At 37.7% G+C, this 20,920-nt stretch overlaps 1 protein-coding gene across 1 annotated transcript in view; it reads left to right on the forward strand.

The window, feature by feature from the left end:
• LOC105270836 (uncharacterized) overlaps positions 1–20,920 on the forward strand; it is a gene marked incomplete at its 5' end in the record, with an annotated part of 29,814 nt that overhangs the window by 5,885 nt on the left and 3,009 nt on the right. The window contains 5 exons of the mRNA XM_011312029.1: positions 14,274–14,398; positions 15,724–15,802; positions 19,808–19,900; positions 20,004–20,308; positions 20,465–20,738. Coding sequence (XP_011310331.1) covers positions 14,274–14,398; positions 15,724–15,802; positions 19,808–19,900; positions 20,004–20,308; positions 20,465–20,738 — 876 coding nt within the window. The remainder of the gene's footprint in view (positions 1–14,273; positions 14,399–15,723; positions 15,803–19,807; positions 19,901–20,003; positions 20,309–20,464; positions 20,739–20,920) is intronic.

Raw genomic sequence — 20,920 nt, forward strand, 5'->3', positions numbered from 1 at the left:
TTGTTAAAGGAGCGAAAAAATAAATAAATGAATAAAAATCGAGCAAGAGGCTGGAAGAGATCTAGGGGATATGTGCGCCGCTCTCGTTTCGCCAAGCGAAAAAAAAAAAAAATTCACTTCAATCTAGTACAATTTAATTTGAGTTAATTGAAATATATTTTGCCCCGGGACATTTTACTCTCGTGTCTATAATCTCTAATTAATAAATTAAATAATAATTCAATAGTCGTGATTCTGATGAATTTTTTTTCCCCGTGTCATCCGTGAAAATGGATATTTTAAATTACCCTTAATAATAAATTACTTCCGGATAAAGTTACTTGGCAAATGTGTAGAAATAATTTCTTCTGATAAGTGTGGATTTTCTTGTTGCTGGTTAATTCAGCAAAAGTAATTTTTTTCCACGACTTCCAAAGCATTGGAAAGTGGAGGAATGGTGTTTGCTGAATGTGAGAATTGTTGGAGTGAGGAAAGTTCAATGCAAAATCATATATTTACAGATGCTAATCAGAGAATTGAATGGACGGTTTTATAATCACCCGTAATCCATAATTTCCAAAATAGTCTTGAAAAATCGTTTCAATTTTTAATGGAACATTTTTTAATTGATGATTTCATATCAATGCAATGGAAATTTCAGCTCGTGTGAATTTGAAAGTGTAAAAATTATTTAGGGCACTCATATCATTTTAAATTTCAAGAGTACATTTTCGTCAGGGTAATGCACTGACCTTACATCATTTTTTTCGTGTATTATTATTATATATATATAGAAAATTGTCGACCCAATTTTCACATATTGCGTGCCGATGCTGTACCAACTGTGCACGCACAAGAGCTAAAAGTCTAGTTGAATCACTGGGAGGCCGATGTGCAAATTTATGGTACTGTTATAATGTCACATTAATGAGGGTTACTTCACGTGGGAAGTGTTTGCGGATAATTACTGCAATGTAAATCCATTTTTTCTTCATAATTTAAAATCATGGGAGTTATAATTGCCCTACGAGTGATAAGTTACTGTTACATTAGCGGTATTCAGTGATTCGGTTTTATAATTATAGATGTTGATGATGTGGTGGATTCGTTAAACCGACACTGAATGAAAGTATTTGCCCTCGATTCGATAAATTTTTATTTCCGATAACCGTTTGATTTTAATTTGCCAGTTCACATTCTCTGATGAGATGAGTGAAATTTTCGACTTTAAAAAGTATCGATTTCTTTTGAAAACTATTGATTTTAGACGGAAAGATCGAGAGATCTTTTTTGTCGGACATTTCATCGACTACAAAAAAGTCCGCCATCGATTTCTCCTGGAATCGATCATTTTCGAGATAAATTGAAAATTATAATTTTAAAATCCAGACTCTCCTTATTCGCTACTGAATTTTAATACCATTCGCGAAAAAATGTGGAATTTCATTATGAAAATCCATTGGAATATTATTGAATTTTGAATACAAAAACAACAAGAGTGAAGAAAAATTATTTCAACTATTTCCAGTTGAAGCTTGAACTGTTGCACAAGCCGGAAAAGATCGATATTTATTGAAGCGTAAATTCCCGATAGAAAATCTCCGATGTCTTTCGAATTCACGTGATTTTCCATCCGATTTTCACGTCAAGTTTCCCACAGACACGAAAAAATTGTTACGATAATTATTTGAATAAACCCCTGGGTTCACCTGGAAAAATAACTGAGGAGTCAATGGTTCGTCCATTGCCGAGAGAAGTAATTCATTTCGAATGAATAGATGACCTTTTGTGTCTCGCGTTTTCCGCGGATCCCCAGGCCTTTTGTGCGCACCCATCGAGGGTGATAGTGTCAAAGCCCCACGACACACATTTACCTGGATTTATTGACACATTTTTTTTTCCCCCGAAGTAAAGAAACATTACAATTCATTCCGATGAGTCCTAATCGCGTCACACCCATTACAAAGAAATTCTATTTGCTCGTGCATCAAAGAGACAACTTCAGGAATTTAATTACAATCAAAGGAAAATTTCCCTCGACCCCGCGAATTTCCATGGGCATATGGTACAATGAACGCGAAAAGAATGGCCACGACCTGGTTACCGTGACATGGTTCCTATCCCATACACTTTTTATCGCTCGACTGCGCGTCAATCACAGCCGCTGGATGTTCTCAGGCTGTTTCATCAACCCATTCAATTACACTACAAATTAAATGGTTATTCCCCATATCTTCTCATTTATCATGTTTTGGAAATTTCTTGGAAACTCCATTGATGTGAAAAAAATGGATCGTTCAGGTTTTTTCCACTAGTCCATTCAATAACTCACACATCTTCTTCTACTCAAAATCTGTTCTTGTTATTATTCAAAATATCATTGCAATTCAATAATTCGTAGAGTTTTTCAAACATTCGGCGAATTTATTTGGAACATCTGCAATTTCTTGAAAAAAAAAAAAAAAAAAATCGTTTAGGACGATATGAGATTTCTAGCGATACATTATTTTTCCCTTAAGTGGATCGTAATTTCCAAAGTGAAAAACATGAATTTTAAGACGAGTTTCTCATATGCATTAAACCGTAAACCTCTAGATCGCTTTCTACCAATTTAATGGCTCATCGGTGGTTGTTAAATATTCCGCGGATATTCCGGGAGTTCGCACACTTACGCAATCGGCTGGGAACAATCAATTCAATAGACAATCAGAAGATATTATGCAGTTTGACCAGTGACAATCGTGAGAAAGTAATTTAACGTTCTGGATTGGTCTCACATTACTGTCTCTGTGATATAATATGTGAAAATTTTCTTTTGTAATCTACCATTTTAACTCGAAAGCTAATTACCTGTTCATTATCAACATCTCGTGTTTGATCGATTCTTCAGGCAAACTTTTCCATTCTAAATTGATATGTGATAGCGATTATCTGGTGATTTGTCTTCTGCCATTGATAGTATGGTAGATAAAATGGTAGTAAAAATCGATGGAGAGTGAAAAAATGGTAATTCTCAGTTATTCAAATTCGGTATGTCGGTGGAGCGCATGCGATTAATTGTAACATGCGGGTGTTCCATTAACAGGGAAAATGGTATATCCTGGTGGGCATTGGCCCGGCATTAGAGAGAACCGCACACTTTGGAGTGAAACATGAGTTTGACTTGCTTCACAATCGTGCCAAAGCCCCCAGCAGGTAGAGGTCTGGTGCATAATCAAAACATGATGCCCGTCATACATACACGCTTGACCTGTCATCCACCATGCCACACAGTTGGCAAGTCAGTGAGGTTTAGGATCAAGCAAATCGCGTAAACCCTCCACTGTATATTCAATGCCATCAAACACGTACGAATATATCAAATGGGCTGAGTACTTTCCATGGTGTATATCACCGGAGAAATGGCTTGTCCACACATACCCATCACCTTCCATCCTTTCCAGTATATGGAAATCAGGTGGAAATTCGCATTTCCATTTGTTCACTATAACCGACTCTATTTCGATGACTCATTGTCCAATTACTTGGCTGTATTCTCAATAATTCGTTGCATCTCTTAACTCAACTTTATTTTACGTTTATTCGATTTAGATCGATTTGATCTTACGGGTTTTATCCTTGGAATTTATTACAAAATTTTCACATTTTTTGAATTATTCAAGTTTTGTAGTTTTTGTGGTTTTACCATTACCAACATTTTCATTGCGATCTTTTTTGCAATTCTCAAAAACTCAAGCGATGATTGAATGTGAACGACTTCTTCACTCTGCTGATAAAATATTTAAATAATTTGGATAATTTTGTTGGGGCTAAAAGGGCGTAGGGTAGAAATGTGTGAGAACCCGTGTATTAATGGAAGCAACGTAATAATTCTCGTAAAATAAACCGATGAAAGTTGTTGTTTTCCATTGGAATATAGTGACAATTACAATGACAACGCGTAGAAGCACATGTCGAGAACCGTTAAACGTCTCAACGATTTCCCCAATGGATATACGACAATCCCTACTATAGCCCAACTCTCTGGTAAATATTAGCACCATTCGCCATTGCTAGAAACCGTCCACTGCTCAATGCCTCACTCCATCGTATATCCACTCACGATTTGCAAATGTTACCCTGTAACGTGTGAATATGGTCTCTGGGTATTTCTGACATACCATTCCACCACCTAGTGTGTTTCCAACCCAGAACAAACCCACTTCCATCGTTTACGTATTACCAAAATCACCGGGTTTGTTGGCGGGGACAAACAAATCACACCATCAACGGCTATTTGCTGCGGTGACTTTGCGTTTGTTCAAAGCTTTCCAAATTTATTTCGCCTGTTAATGATGTTCATCATTATTCATGTAATTTTACCCTTTTTATATCTCACTCCCTAATTTTTCATTAATTTTTCCACTTTTCCCCGGTTAACTTTTATTTTATATTATATTCATTGAGGATTTTTCTTTTAATTTTTACTTCAAACAAATGCAATGGGAATTGAAATATCAAAAATGATAATTTTTTTGAAAAATTTACAGAACGCTGTATATATTTTTTCAACTTGATTTTATATTTTATATAAATTATTGGTGCTATCATTATTATGATGATTATTTTGATTGTTAATTAAGAATTTCCGATTGTTTACTGAGAAATAAGGAAAATTGTTCCAAGATGATGAAACTACTTTGACGTGAATTTTATCAGCCGTTTCTCGGAAGATATCAGTAATTCATCCTTAATGCCCGAATGCCGATTTTTATCATTTGATTAAACTCATGGTATTAACTCAAGTGCAGACAATTCTGACGTATGGAATAAGTCGTTGAGACTGACGTATATGATCCACTCGACTGCCAGTCAATATATCAACGAAAATACAATTAATCGACACGGACGGAGGCCCCCACGGAGGTGGTACGGGAGAATTGACAAGTGCGACGCGCATGTAAAATAAACGGTGGATTTTCATTCGCGTACACCACCAGAATTATTGAATGTATTCTCCATATTTCTCCATTGGCGGATTTAACAAGCCTCAAATCATCTCCCCCAGTTGACATTTCCCCAGAATTTTAGCCCAAACATGACTGATAAATCTGTCTCGGCAAATATTTCCTTGTATTTCCCGAAAATTCTGGAAAATTTTTTTCTCCCTGAATCTTTATTTGCGAAATAATTCTCACGACTGAAATTCTGTAAAATTCCTAAATTGACAGATTGCCCATTAATCTTGAGGGACTTTAGTGCAGTCTCTATTCGTCACGAGCCTTCAATTTTTCTGAGCCCTCGTCTCTCAAAAAATACCACTAGAATGCATAATGCAGCTTGTTCACTGTTGGCACATGACCGAGGGAAATAAAACAGTCACTTGTTTAGAATTTCAATGAGAATTATTATTTCAATATTTTTTCCAACACTTTGAAAAATAATTCAATAGAATTGTCAACGATAATAATAATACTCATTCACGACTCATCAGCTTCTCCCCATAAATAAACAATTTAACCGGCAGCAAATGATTTCCCATCGAGTATTATAGTGTATACCCAGGGGTACACGAATGAAAAACAAAAAATAAATCCCGTGTGTGAATCATTTAAATTGCTGTCAATAGGAATAAATCGAGCTAATACTACCACCATGCATCACCCACAATCACACGCAAAAGATAATAAAGCGACATTCGTGCTCTGTTTACCATCGAGGCGGATCAGTTGTGGTGAATTACACGTTGTTGTATTTCAGTAAATGATCACAGTCAACTCAAATACACATCCGATTGACAACGGATGCGACCGTTTATTAGTCCGGTTATTTCTCATCGAATACCCATATCCGGCATTTTCCGAAAAGCTAAATTCAGCGTTGAAAACCGATTGGGATATAATCAATACGACTAAATCCAATGTACAGAGATAGTGAAACTGCATTTAACGTTCAATCGTTTTTACTGTTTAACGAGAATATCATCTGCCCTTTTCCATTGTCAATCTTACAGGATTCAGATTTGAATATCAGTACAAATATCTATATTCTATCTAGAGAATTGGACAAATTAATTTTGCACTCTATTTATTTAAAAATTTCTTGATGTTGATAATTGAACATTGAGAAAAATTGATATCTATAAAAGATATGGGTAAAATTGAAAAAAAAAAAAATGGGAAAATTGGTAAAATGGAAGAACGATCGAATAAATTCATTTTTGAGAGTGAAAATGGAGATTTTATGATTAGATTATTGTCTGTCGTGGAATAAACTAGCTGTCAATCGTGTAAATTCAAAAAGATAAAATCCATGTGATAGCCATCGACCTTTGTTTAAACTTTCTCCACTACAGCTTAAATCACCCACTTGAGTCTGGACGATAACTTGATGCTCGCTCGTTTGTATGAGTCGAAGGAATCCACAATGTCCCTGTGACAATACTCACCGTCGAGATAACACGTAGAGTGGTGAAAATTGTCTCTCATTCCGTTACCTATCTCTATATACCCGGGGAAAAGGCCAACAAGAGTACGAACTGGGGAAATGATTTTCCCCTCGGGATTAAATTCCTCTCCAAGTGTCAGAAATTCACAGTGGCAACTTACCTTTGGATGAGTGAATAAAAATTATATGCTAAATTTCGAAAAGCCCTTTTTTTACACATAAAAACTATTTATTCATTATTATTCATTAATTCTCACCGAATTCTCTAATGAAAAAAATCTTTAAAGAATATATTCTCGGGAAAATAGCGGAAACCTCAAAAAAAAACTCCAAGTGCCAAAATCCCTCACTACTCTTTCATCTCCGCTAGATGTTCATTAGAAGAAAAATGAGCAAGTGTCAGAAAAAAATGTAAAAAGTAGTAAAAACCCCCGTCTGTTTTATCCCCTATGCATCTGAGTTAGCTGGCACTCTCAGCGACAAAGTTATGGGGTAGAGCACTCAAGTATCGTCGTTGATTTTCATGAAACAGAAACTTTACGAGTAATGTGTGAGGGTCACGAGGCAGTGCATATGAAATTATTATTCATACAGGTACACTTACCAATGAGAAGTGCACGTTTGCAATGTCCGGGGGTGTGTGAATGGGGGGCAAAGAAAGTGCGACCATTGGACGACGGAGTGCGCAGTTTGCATAAATATTACTTGAGTATCAAACAAGTCCATATTCTTTAGACTACTCTAGTCTCTCCACCTGATAAACTCGTAATGCAATTTTTTTCGCCTTTGTCCATTTTTTCCGATATCTCACGGAGAAAAATTTTGAATTTTATTTCACTCAGCGACGTGTTGATTCTAGTCTAGAATAAAATAGCATAAGTGTACTTGTCTCTTTGAATGTGTCATGAAATATTGCTCTCTAATAGTGAAAAGTGAAACTCTCGTTCAATCCCGTCCGCCCAAAAGTCTCGAGTGAATAAACCCGTGGTCTTATTTTTTTGTCACAATTAAAACCAGTAATGATTTTTTCTCTTGCCTTCTTCACGGTAATCACCGAGTAACTGCTTGATTTACGGGTACAACAACTAGAGCGGGAACAAGCGCTTCAGAAAACCCGAGGCGACTATTTCAATTTTGCTAATTTTAGGCTCTAAAACATTTCATTTTCCCTTACACAATAAACCATTCTGACAACAAAAAAAAATAACTCTATCGGCCAAGACATTTTCTCATCAATTTCCAAACTATTTTTTATCTCCTTATAATGAATTTTGCTCTGACTATCAAAATTGAAAAAAATTTCAATCTAATAAATTATAACAACTCCCATAATAACCGAATATTACGGTCATTGGCAATTGCTTATACAGCGATGGATGAATATAATTAACTGTTGGATTTTTTTTTTGTACGTTGAATTGTAATTTTTTATCGGCTTCAATGAAAAATGGCGGAGGGATTTGGTGGGGATGCAATAGTGGGATATTCATATTGAAATGTATGGAATGGGTATTGCAAGGGAATAAAATGTAATGAGAGTCACGTAGGTGGGTTATCTGACGGGTTCGGTGTACACTTTGGAAGTACCCGGAATATCCTGTGCTCTCGAATGCACTATGACCACTCGAGTTACGGTAGTTGACGCGTAATTTACGGGTTTTACCCCCGGGTACTTCGTTTACACGAACTCGACACCGACAATGATTGCCTGACACTTTGTAATTCATCATAAATCACGCCGTGGAGTTATTCGGAAAGCGATACAACTGCAATTTGTAAGTCATGTTCTCTAGATTTTTATGTAATGGATTACTGAACTTCCTGTGGCTTGAGGGGGAGAGAGAAACAGGGCGAAAGGTCAATCCCGTCATCGTGGCCAATTATCCTATGAATTTTCACAAATATTTGTGGATTTGTCGATAATACATAAAAAAATTGTAGAGAAATTGAATTTTCTTGGAAACTTTTACGATTTGTAATAGATTTTGGAGAATTCATTGTAAAATTCCAGTTTAAAATTCATTAGTACCATAATAAACCCGGAAGTTCTCTCATTCATTACCTCAATTATATCAAAATTACACGAGCATCTGATTGAATGAGCCGACAATATCTTATCTGTGACATATCCGGTGCTTCGTTACACGAAACAGAGATATCTGTCAAGAGTAACGATCATCTCGTTACAATAATCATAATAAAAATATAATTTCATTATAGCCACGGCGTTCGAATAAATAATACAGACACGTAGGCACGTAACATCCGTTTGTGGTACCTCTTCGCCAACGGTACAACGACTGCCCCGTGCTAATAATTTTTATAGGAATTCCGGGGAATTGTATCTCCCAGTGGAGATGCATTCAGAGGGAATAATCGCGTTCTCTCAATTGATACTTTTGTGATTCTCATAATTTCTGTTTCACGATGTGCTGCCATTTTCACGGCCTATTTGAGTTATTCAAAGGGATCCGCCAATTTCAGAGTTGATGCACTCGGCAATTATCATTTGATAATATTCTAGTATTTTTTATTTATTTTCACCATTGTGCCGAATATGGGTGAGCGATCAAAAACCTGTTGGGCAGGTTTGCATTTTGTCATTTGAGTCGTAATTAGATGTTGCGTATGTCGGTCGGGGCTTACCCAATTAACTAGAGTGATTGCATTTAGAAAATATCGAGACGGTTTATTCAGTATTCAGAGGAAAATAGTTTTTCGTCAATAGAATTTTATTTATGGAAAAAGGGAAAAGTTAAGAAACTAATTTGACAATTCAAGAGTGGAGGGCAGTCAGATTAATTGAATTTTACAAATGCATTCAATTCGATTCGATTCAGACGTTCATTGAAAGATTGACCATTAAAGTGTCAATTGATTTTAGTAAATTTAGGGAAAAATGTAAAAACGGATAATTGTTCGATTTTTGAGTGAAATAGATTTTTATGGGGTGTAACTCTTGTCCAGGAACACCCGTCATATAATTTCACCAATTCCCGGATGAGCTACACTCCGGCTGAAAACGGAAATCGAGAAGACTGGAATGACGGGAAAAGAGGAAGGAGAAAGGAGGGTAACAGGTGAGGAGATACAAGGGGATTCTAGACGAGATTAGTTCTAGTAGTGGAAGCGTGCGAGCGTGTGTTCGCGAACTCAATCTACGGCGGAAGATTCGGTTTGCAGTTTGTACGAGAGCTAGGGAGCTTTGCGAAGAGACCTCCTCCCAGTGGGTGGTGAGGTGCATCCAGTGGCGGAGAAGATAGAGACGAGGTACATGAGGTGGATGGTAAAGCATGGATGATGGCATTCGGTAAATGAGAGACAGGAATATCTGATGAGGTATCATTAGGAATGAAGACAGCTCTCAAAGTGGGGAGTATTCAATTTTTACATTTTTTCGGCTTTCCCGAGCTGTTCGTCGCGAGGGAAATACACGCTCTCTCGAATTCTCTCGGAATATCTTATTTTCCAAAAATGCTCAATGCACCAAATATGAAATTTCGGGGGGATTGATTTACCTGACAAATTAAGGCTAAATGAATCAATGAATTAATCAATGAATTAATCATTATTTATTATTGTATTTTTATAAAATTACGCAAATTTCTATTTATATCCGAACTAAACCCCATTGATAGAGAAAGAAAATTGATCGATCGTGAGTTTTTATTGGGAAAATTTATCGACTAGTGAAAATGCTCTGAGAACTAAAAGTGGAACACCTGCGGCGCGATACCCGTTGACCCCCCTCCCTCCCCGAGGCGGTCATCCGCATAAGTATTCAAACGTGTTGCATGTATGTACGTGATACCACAAACGTGGAGATTCTCTCCAACGGATAATCCCCGGCCCCAAACCACCCCTGAAAGTCTAACGTGCATTCGCTTCGAAAGTCACTTCTGGAATATCGAATATTGCCAATTGCCATTGGCTCGCGTCTTCCTCACCACTTCCTGCCTCTACCCTGAATCTCATCATCATGGGGCGGTAATCGTTCGAATCCAACTCCATTCTCCAATTATCTTTCCATGAAATTCAAGTGAGTTTTAATGCCACTAATGCCTGATGTTACTATCCCATATAGCATTTTATTGGCCACAATCTATTCGTGTTTCATCTCGCGGATTATTCCAAACTAATGAAGAAGTTGATGGCTAGGTGTTAATTATACCCGAGAATGAATTATTCTCAAGGCCGCGGTTTGCGGCACGTAATTGTCGTGATTATCAGCGAGACATGTAATCTAGATCGATTCTCGGATTGGTATTGGGTAATAAACGAGCAAATGTCGAAGGACGTGGAAAAATATCGATTGAGTGATAAACCTCTTAGAACAGAATTTTACCGTTAGCCACTGAAAAATATTGGAAAATTTGAAAAAATAAAAAAGGGTTAAAAAAAACCGCTAAAACCGTGAATTTCCCCGATTTACTTTGATTCCAATGGAATTAATTATTCAATTACTATATATTAAATTGGCAAGATATTTTCTTTGAGCAGTGGATGGAGTTAAATTTCAATATGATAATATCCTCATTTTGTTGTTCATACGGATATCTCAACGTGAAATAGGACGTGCCACAATATAAGCTATTTGGTTTTTTACGGTGAAGGCTACATTGGATTTAGCTCTAGCTAAGCGTTGAAATTGCCTCGAAAATTGTTGATGGCGTCGTTGAAAAGTATAAAGTCTCACTCAGCCGGCTTGATGATCGCTCAGTATGCTGAGAGCCAATCTGTGTTGGTGATGTTTAATGGGTACCAAGACATGGGGGTTGGATATATCATCCCTTGTCACACCCTGTGTTGACGTTACACCCGTGCGTATTGATGATTTAGATACGCGTCAAACGATGACAGCAGATGGTGGAGATGTTGGTGGGATATTAACTGGGCCAGTGGATTTCAACGTCAGTACGTCCACTATTTGATTGAAATTATCGGGAAAAATCGATTGACTGCTTTCCAACGATGGAAATTGATTTTTATCTAATAACTGGATGGTTGGATAAATGGATAAATTATTGGAATGGCAACGCTCGTCGTCGTATTTACATCTGTCGCAGTTCAGGGGGAATATCTCTGAATTTAACGCATATACCCGATTTTTTCATTATTACCACATTTGTAGAGCCGAGGGAGAGCTACATAAAAGGTATTTAACAAATTTTCTTCATCTGCCGTAGATTCTGAGATATCCCCGGAAAAGTCGGCGCGAAGAGGTACCGTGATGAGGTGAAAGCATCGAGAGATGAATTTTTATACAAATTTTTTATCTCTGAATCTGATGGAGATGGTGAAATTTTTTATAGAACATTTTTTATTGAGTGGAGTGAGAGCTATAAAAAAGGTAGTTATGAAAATTTGGCTGTTTGTCGTAGATTCAGAGATATTCTGGGAGATTTAGGTATCAGTGGAATTGCTATCTTTTATTTGGTGAATAGCATTCCTAGGGAACTTGAGACTCGATTGGAAAATTGTTTTGCCTCAATCGATAAGTCGATTCTTCTGATCTAGTCTTCTTGGGGATATTGAATCCAAGAGACCAATTCTCTAATGAGTTGACGCGATGTATCTGACGTATTTGTCAATCATTCATGTATTTTTCGATAATGTCAAATGTTCGAGGGGGCAATTCTACGTGTCAGTGGAAGCAGATGATGGCCGCTTTTCATTTTTTCAAGAGTGGAATTCTGAAATGTAAGGGTGTGTAACAATGATGATATATTCATTGGGATGCTGGAGGGTACCCGTACTCGAGTTACGCGCGCAATCTACTCAGTACTTCAGGAATAAAACATAAGCGGGAAAGGTTGACGGTTGTACATAAGTTATCACGTCGAATCACAGCGATTTTCAATACTTTAGGGAAATAAGGGCTCCTGTCAATTCAGCAAATTATTTTTGAGGTACTCCGTTGCATATTCTTCTATTACAATTTCGCAGAGACTGAAGTTAGAGTTTTTGTCGTTGAAATTCAGTGGAAATTTTGGGGAGTAGAATTTTCGCCATGTGGATAAATAAAAATGGCGTGGAGTTGAGAGGTATTCACAGAGGATGAGATCTCCGTGGTGGTGGTGGTGGTGATAGCTTTTTCGTTAGGTGACGTTGTGTGCGGCAGATAATTCGCAAAGATTTAGTGGTATTCCGTGAAGTGGTTAGTATGCAACCCATATGTACTCACACCGGTGGGCTGTACTCGTTGGATAGCTATCGTTGCTCCATCTCCATCCTGCATGTACCTCCGAGGACTCATCCAGCCAAACCTCTTCACCTTTTTTTTTCCAAGGAAAAAAATGTACTTCGTTCCAGAATTGATATTCTTCCCGGAATTAAATATATCTAGAAGGTATACCTAGAGCTTGAGAATAAAAATCAATTATTTCACAAGAAAATTCCAATTTTATTGAATTTCCAATACGAAAAAAAAATTCAGTGATCGCATAATTGAAAAATTAATGATTTTTATAACGCCGCAAAGAAAGACAAGTCCTCCAAAAATGAAGAGCTATATTCCATACTCAGAAGATCATTCGTAATTTAACTGGAATTTTTCAAGACGTATCTGCAGGCCCTCGAGGTATCGTATTGAAACTCGAAGAAAAGCCGACTGGTGGTGACTCGGCTTTCCCCTTAGCCTTTGGGAAAACCCAAACTTTTCTCCAACTCGTCCATTTATCCTTTTTTTCATCTTCGGTCTAGTATCTCCCTCATGGAGAACTCTATCAGACAGACCCCAACGGCTCAAAGGGCTCGTGTGTGTATCCCCCTTCGTACATGTACACATACCCCCGAGTACATACGTATGTAAAAAAGAAGTCGAGTCGCGTGAGAGCGGTATTCCATGCATTTTAAAAGGCCCTCTAAGCGAACACGAATTACACCGAGGATTCGCATAGTTGTATTGAACATACCCGGAGTGTGTGGGGGCTTACGACAGGATGAAATGACAATATTTGACACTTTATATCCACCAAAAGCCAACGACGCGGAATTGATAACAATAAAAAAATACTTTTTCTTTATTTTACATCACCACTGGGGAAGGTGCAAAAATACCTATGTTTTATCTCATTTTTTTTTAACCCTCTTTTTACCTTTTTTCACACCTCGACCCTTTGTCCCCTCTATCATCTTTCTCCTCCGAAGGAAAAAAAATCCCGTGAACACAAAAAAGATTTCTTATTCCCTGGAGAAATTCCTCAATTCTACAGTCACATTCTTCCCTGAAAATCTTCTGATTTCTCTCAATTTCCGGGATTAATTCATAAAATCTCAGGAGAAATAAATAACCAAATTTCAATATTATTTATCGAGATTAAAACTGATTTCACGGGGAAAGAGTGAATGAGTGAATTTTTTTTTTCTCAACTCTTTCTGGATGTAAGAAAACTTTTTTCTTCATGGAAATATAAATGGAACACGATTGATTTGAGTGAAAAGTTATCTGTCAGTCTATGAAATTCAAATGAAATTCTGCAAAATGAAAAATGAAACATGAAAAAAAAAAATAAACAAAATGGGGAAAAATTCCCAAGTGACTTGAAATTCAAGATCAGTAGACAGATTGAAAAATCTGTGCATTCAGAGTAAAACCACTCGGGAATATACTCTCCAACAAACATATATTCTCCCTTCTCCAACTCCTCTATACGAAGAAGCATTTACGTGAAATGCGTTTGGAATAACGTTATGCCTCCTTGAAATTGAACTCCAGGACCAGAAATATCACCACTGAATGCAAAGCAATCCGATTCGAGATTATCTCGGTTGAATAAATTTCCATCGAACTCGCACAACAGTAATTACACTGTTATAAAGTGGTTAATGCAGATGGAATAATTAATTTTACTTTCGCTTGTTCACAGAAAAAATTCGAGTACATTGCAGAAGTTCCATTTGCAGATATCGAGACTAGAGATGTATCCCGAGAAATCAGAGATCGTCGACAGATTGCTGGAAGAGATGGCCACGAAGCCCATCATCCACATAGGTGAGCATAATTAAACAATCAATTTTCCCTGCGCAATTACAAAAACTCTCCCTCATATAAAAAAAATCCCGCTTATCCCTCCAATTTTTCTTGATAATTTCACACTCGCCAAAAAATTCTTCTGACTTTTAACTCTACGTTCATTTTTTATCGAGATACTCCGAAAAATCCACTTTGAAAATTTGGACACTAAAAATATAGAATTCCATTCTGAATGAATGAATGAATGAGTTAATTTAATTAATAACTGACGTGACCGACGGACTATTGAATAATCCTGATGGAAAAATCAATGTGACGACAGCAGGAAATTCTCCAAATGATATCAGCCCAAGGATTTCTCCATAAAATTCTCCATTTCCTCAACTCATCTTGAGTGTCCTTAATTTGCCCCATTGATCACCGACGGCTGTAGGAGTTAGACTTAATCCGTTAATCAGACGACAGATCGTCAGAGTCTGTTGTCTCATATTATACGAGACAAGTGAGTGGAGGAATGGCGAAAACGTCAAACCCCCATTTCTCGTTTTACTCCAGGGAATAGTGTTCTGGTGACAATAAGGCCTTGATATCCTTGTACGTTTAATTTTCCGTGATCGATAAAATACCCATTTGATTAATTCAACACTAGAATTGGGGAGACACGCGACAGAAACTCATGAACAATTTATCATTAACTTGTATCATTCATGGCTTTCATTCTGCTCCAAGTCAATTTCCCGTCCACAATAATATACAAGATAATGCTCCGGTCATTTAAATTGACATTATGACCCGCTATCAAAAGGACATCGAAACAATCGTCACACACTTGCATAATTTTCAATTAAATAATTATCGAAAGCAAGGGCTTTTCTGATAAATAATATTCTTATCTCACGTTGAGAAAAAAATTTATCAATAGGACTTCAATATTCTCTTGTCCTTTTCCCCCACTTTCATTATCAATTCAAGTGCTGAATCTCATCTTGTCCAAAGACTTTTTCTCCGAGAGTGAAACGACATGATTTATCCCGAGATTTCACAATTTTAAAATTGACAAGTGAATATTTTCCAGCATCAAGTAAATGTTCTTTGTCAAACGGGGACTTTTCCCCTCAGTACTCTTGAAGGATTTCACAGTATAAAGGATTCAGTGGAGATTACGGTTTTTCCAGAGACCACTTATCTTAAAAACCATTTGGCACAAGTCAAATCTACCCGCAGCTCAAAGAATCTAAATTACAGATCTCCCTCGATAACTCAATTAACTTTCTCCCAGTAAAAAAAAAGTCAAGGAAAAAACTTCTATCCACATCTAAAAATCACTTATCCCTTGATTCCAGCCCAAAAAGACGGTGGAACCCAGTTGAAGCTGGTGATAGACTATCCAAACGATCTGCAAGCACTCTTCAAGCCCATGAGGTGAGTCATTTGATACTTTACTCAAGAATTAATCAATGATATCTCGTTAGTGGCATCGGGGTCACGACGCCGAGAACTTTTAAAGTGTAGTCTTTTCGTCGTTGGAGGGAAGCCCTTCCCTCAAAGGCTTTAAATCGCAAACGCTTTGTCTGAGTCAATTGAGGGCGGGGGTTAAAAAAAAAAGCCGAGTGCCAGGGAAAAGAGAAACGACCGGGATTTCACCATTTAATAACATCCAAAGGGAAGTAAGGGGAAAAGCTAATTGAAGCCATATTTTTTCCTATTTATTCTGAATGGATATTAAATTCTGTTCAAACCCGTGTCATAAAGAATTCGTATACAAATTGAGAGAATGAAAACTGCAAACAACGATTTGTGAAAAATTGAATGAAAATTCATACCTTAAAAAATTCAAAAAGTGACGACTTTTTGATAAATCGATTCAATTCAAAATCGCATCGAACTCCACATAATAAAAAAATTCGCATATTCTTAAGAAATTGATTTTAAATCGCATCCAAAATTAAGTTAGTAATAGTTTCCAAATGGAAAAGAAAAAAAAAATGGACAACAGTTTTAGAAAACTGGCGGATGTGAGGTATCACGAGTTGCTGAATGATCTGGTTCCGCCTCATCCTCCGTCTTGGACAATAATAATTGAGTGGTAGGCGTTTCAGAGGGTCCAAAGTGACTAGTGCTGTAGCAGCATCACTCTCAAGAGTTCCCTCATGAAGCGATGCACGAGGCACTTGGGGACATCCACTTATGTAATTGTACTCGTAATCCCATCACGCTCGTGGCACGAACTAAGTCGTAGAAGGCAATATCATGTCTCTGGGGGACGTCAAATTCGACAGCTCTCGAGGGGTGAAAGGGGTGAAGGCGCCACATCATTGGCTGATTGCCTCGGCCATTCTCCTTTTCTTAAGACTGCACTCATCCTCTGGGTCACCATCACCATCAATTCGTTTCCCCCCCAGAAGGTGTTGACTAAATGCAATAACGTTCCCTTCATCCATCGAAATTCAAAATATTTTCGAGAAATCGAGAGTAAGAAATGAATTGCAGAAGCAGATCATTGCAGTTAATCCATTTCTTGCCTCTGTAATTTAGATATGCAGGTATGATCACATTACCTGGTATTCTCGAAATTCAAAGGAAGGTTATTCAATTACAGAGGCAATTAAACCGCCAGTCGCTGAAGTTGGTACAGCAAATTCTCTGATAGATAGTTGAGAATGTGGAGAATTAAGGCTTTAACTGAATTAAGGCTTCAAAATATCCTAGACTCTTTGAAATTATTGAAGAGAAAAAAAAGAAAAAAATAATAGCGTGGAATGTGGATGCAAAATAGAGTAGAAAATTTGTAAGAATTTTGGTGCAGAGAGGGTTGTAATTGAATTAAATTAGGGAATTAGGGAACCCCAGCTGTTTAAGCTCATGCAAGTGGATCCCAAATAAATATCTGGAAACTAGTCTGATACATCGGAGAAGTGGAGGTGGAAAAGTTGTGAATTTCTCGGGATCTGGTAGTTTCCGTAGGGCTTCTGGTTATTGAGCAGAAACGGTGCAGACGTGCACATCGTGCGAGTACCTTTGGACCAACGTGAGGTTTTAAACTTTTCGACTGAGGATTCTGAGATAAGTGGTGTGTGGCAATGCTATCCAAAGATGGCTCGGTAAAACCTGGGGTGAAAGGGGGTTTGAACTCGGTAATAAGTTCAGCAATAAGTTGCCTCGGTTAAAGTTTCTTGGGTACCCTGGGTCACCTACCTACCAAATTGCTACCACTGTATATGTCCTTGTACTTCACCACTGTTACAGTTTTCCCAATGCGACCACCAATATCTCTCATTATGAGGAAATTGGCCGGAACCCACCGAGGGGCTCATATTTGCCAACGTATTTCAAGTTTTCTCTGGGTTTTTAGGGAATCTCAATTTATCACGCACTCGATGCTAAATCCGAGATTTTTATTAACTCGTCATTTAAATTATAATATTCCATTGCTATCCTTTGCGAATTTCTATGAGATTCATTTTCTGGGAGTCGAGGTTGAATTTTTTTTTTTATTCTCTGCCATCTCAAGTCTGTATTAATCTATTTGTTGATGAAACTGTGTTTTATGCGTGAAATAATCATTTTAATTATTTCCTCGGTGATAATTGCATTAAATATTAAATTATAATATTATCGCGAAAAAATGTATAATCTTCATGGAATTTCTCGGAATGTAAAAATCAGTTAGAGATAATGTTTCCTCGAAAGTGTAAGGGTATATGGTAATTGAGTGGATATTCTCCGAAATTTTGCGGAATCTGTGATCAGTTGTTCCAGGACTCATCCAGGACGCGTATCTAATAATCTGTGAATCTGGAAGTTGTAGCGTATCACTGGGAATACAACATTACCCATGTAATCGGGTAAAAAAGAGAAAACTAGAGCCGAGAAATCTGGAGAAAAGTTTTTCTAATACACGTTGAACTTCGCGCTACCCTCTTTTGCCTCCAAAGTTTTACGCGTTCCGGTGGATGAAGTTGCTGGTAAATTCCCGAGTGGCCATCATTGTGACGACGAGACCAAAAAAAAAAAAAAAGTCATAATCCCGCGTATGTATTCTGTTAATCGTTGGGTAAAAAAAATCCCTGAACTTTTCTGTTATTCTGGTCACTTGGACGGGAAATCCGATCCCTCGATATACTCGGATGAGCAAACATTATTAGTTCAGGAGTTGAGTGGTACAGGAAAAGTGTATTTGCTCACTTTTTTGATAACTCCATCTCAGTATATCTGTTTCACTATTAAAATTGTCGATGGATCTTCAGAAATAAAAAAAAATAAATAAATAAATAAATGAAAAATTCTTTTCTGTTTCTCGCAGTTGATAATTTGGAGAATTTCCAGTACCTAGAATTGCCAATAATCCGTCAATCAAAGAAGATCAACCAAAAGCAATAGCACTCGGCAAACTCTATCAAAGAGAATAATGACGAATTCATTACGATAGGAAAAGCCTCGGGAGAGTGTAATTACGCACCGGGTGATCCTCGTCGTCGACCAAGTGTCCACAGTGGTGATGAGTAACTCTGGGATTTGAAATAGCAAATGGAAATGGGCAAAACTCTTGCACCATCTCCTTTTAGCTCGACCCACACCCCATCCCATCCATTTCGTTCTATTAACAGCCCAAAAACCTTACAGCACCACCGAGTCCCCCTGTTAACTTTTAATCAGATGCAAATCGCGCGCTAATTACCAACCGCGACGAATTAATTAACTCCCAGAGGAGAGAATGAGAGACGGAATTTTTGGTCTTCGTTAGCGAAATTTTCTCGATTCGATTGAAATTCCGAAGAAAAATAGGAAAAGTTATAAAAAATTGTCAACTCGCAGGTACGTTGATGCATTAATCATCGAAAATAATTGGAGATATTTTTTGTGAATTAATTGCGGAGAAAGTGAGAGGAATCTGGGATAATAACTCGGTTTCAACTCCACAATGTTCTGTACTTTTATTTATTTCCGGGTTCTCGTAGTTTTTGCAGACCCCGTCCATCTTCCTTTCATTTTCCTCGCGGATTGTCGAGTTGTGGCTCGGTGTCAGTGATGAATGTGTGCCATCAGTGTTGAGGTTGTTATTGTGTCGACGACATCCAGTGAAAGGTTCATCAGCAACCAGTCAACTTTGAATTAATGTTTTCCGTGGGATGAGGAATGAACGAATGAGTGTAGGGATGATAACAAGCAGCCAATCATATCCACGAATTTCTATTAAATATCAGACTACTTACTGTTGACAGATCGACAAATGTCAAATAGAAAATTTCCGATTCCATAAAATTTGGATTAAATTGAAAAATTGTAATGAATATCAAGGTTTGAGAAATGTAAATCCACAGAATTGCACAAGGGGATAAAATTATAATGGATTGTTATGAATGATGATTGTTGATGATTTCTCATGATTGTCACTGAAGAATTAATTCATTGGTTATTTTTCTTCAGATTCGGTCGTGAACAGCAAACGCTTCCGAACCATTTCTACTTCACAGATTTTGAGCGTCACACAGCGGAGATAGCGACCTTCCACCTCGACAAGTAAGTAATCATAAATCCATTAGCGAGTGTCCTAGGAACAAGATCCTCTGGAAATAAATGACTCGACATGAGCCAAAGTGACTGGAATATTTTGTTTGCCCAGGCTTTTGGGATTCAGAAGGGCAATGCCAGTGACCGGTCGTACCCTCAACATGACCACTGAGATATATCAATTGGCGGAGGGTGAATTGTTGAAAACATTCTTCGTCAGTCCAGCTGGAAACATGTGCTTTCACGGCAGATGCAGTTATTACTGCGACACGAGTCATGCTATCTGCGGCAATCCTGACACTCTCGAGGGCAGCTTTGCCGCTTTTCTCCCTGGCAAGGAACTAGCTGTGAGGAAAGTCTGGCGACACCCTTGGAGAAGGAGTTATCATAAACGCAGGAAGGCTGCTTGGGAAACAGGTGTGTTTCATCGCTCATCATTTCACCATTTCTTCTTTCATTATAATTTCTCAAAGAGTATTCAAAAAGAAAAATGTTATTTTGATATTAAAAAAAAATTTAATTTTTTCAATTAAATTAACAATTAGTAATTGTGGATAATTTGTTTTTTTCCAGATTCGAATTACTGTGCCCTTATTAGGGACATACCACCGTACGATGAAGGTCGTCGATTGCTGGATCTGATGGACATGTCGATCCTCGATTTTCTCAGTGGTAACATGGACAGACACCATTACGAGACCTTCAAAACATTCGGAAATGACTCGTTCATCGTACACTTGGATCACGGACGTGGCTTCGGCAAACCCTACCACGACGAGACATCCATCCTGGCACCGTTGCTCCAGTGCTGCGTTATAAGACAGTCGACCCTTGGGACCCTCCTCAAGTGAGTACCTTTACAAATAACATTTGCCATCTCGTTGAGTGTTATTACGTGTTACGACAGTGTGTCAGTTGCACAGCTTTTCTCGAGGATCCCATCGATTTATCTGGTTACTAAGTTTGAGCAAGTCCTAGGGGAAATTCACTCCTTTAACTGGCCATTTCTTTAGACCAGCCCAACATTCA

The sequence above is a fragment of the Fopius arisanus genome, unplaced genomic scaffold (assembly GCF_000806365.1).
Source record: "Fopius arisanus strain USDA-PBARC FA_bdor unplaced genomic scaffold, ASM80636v1 scaffold00095, whole genome shotgun sequence".
Taxonomy (NCBI): domain Eukaryota; kingdom Metazoa; phylum Arthropoda; class Insecta; order Hymenoptera; family Braconidae; genus Fopius; species Fopius arisanus.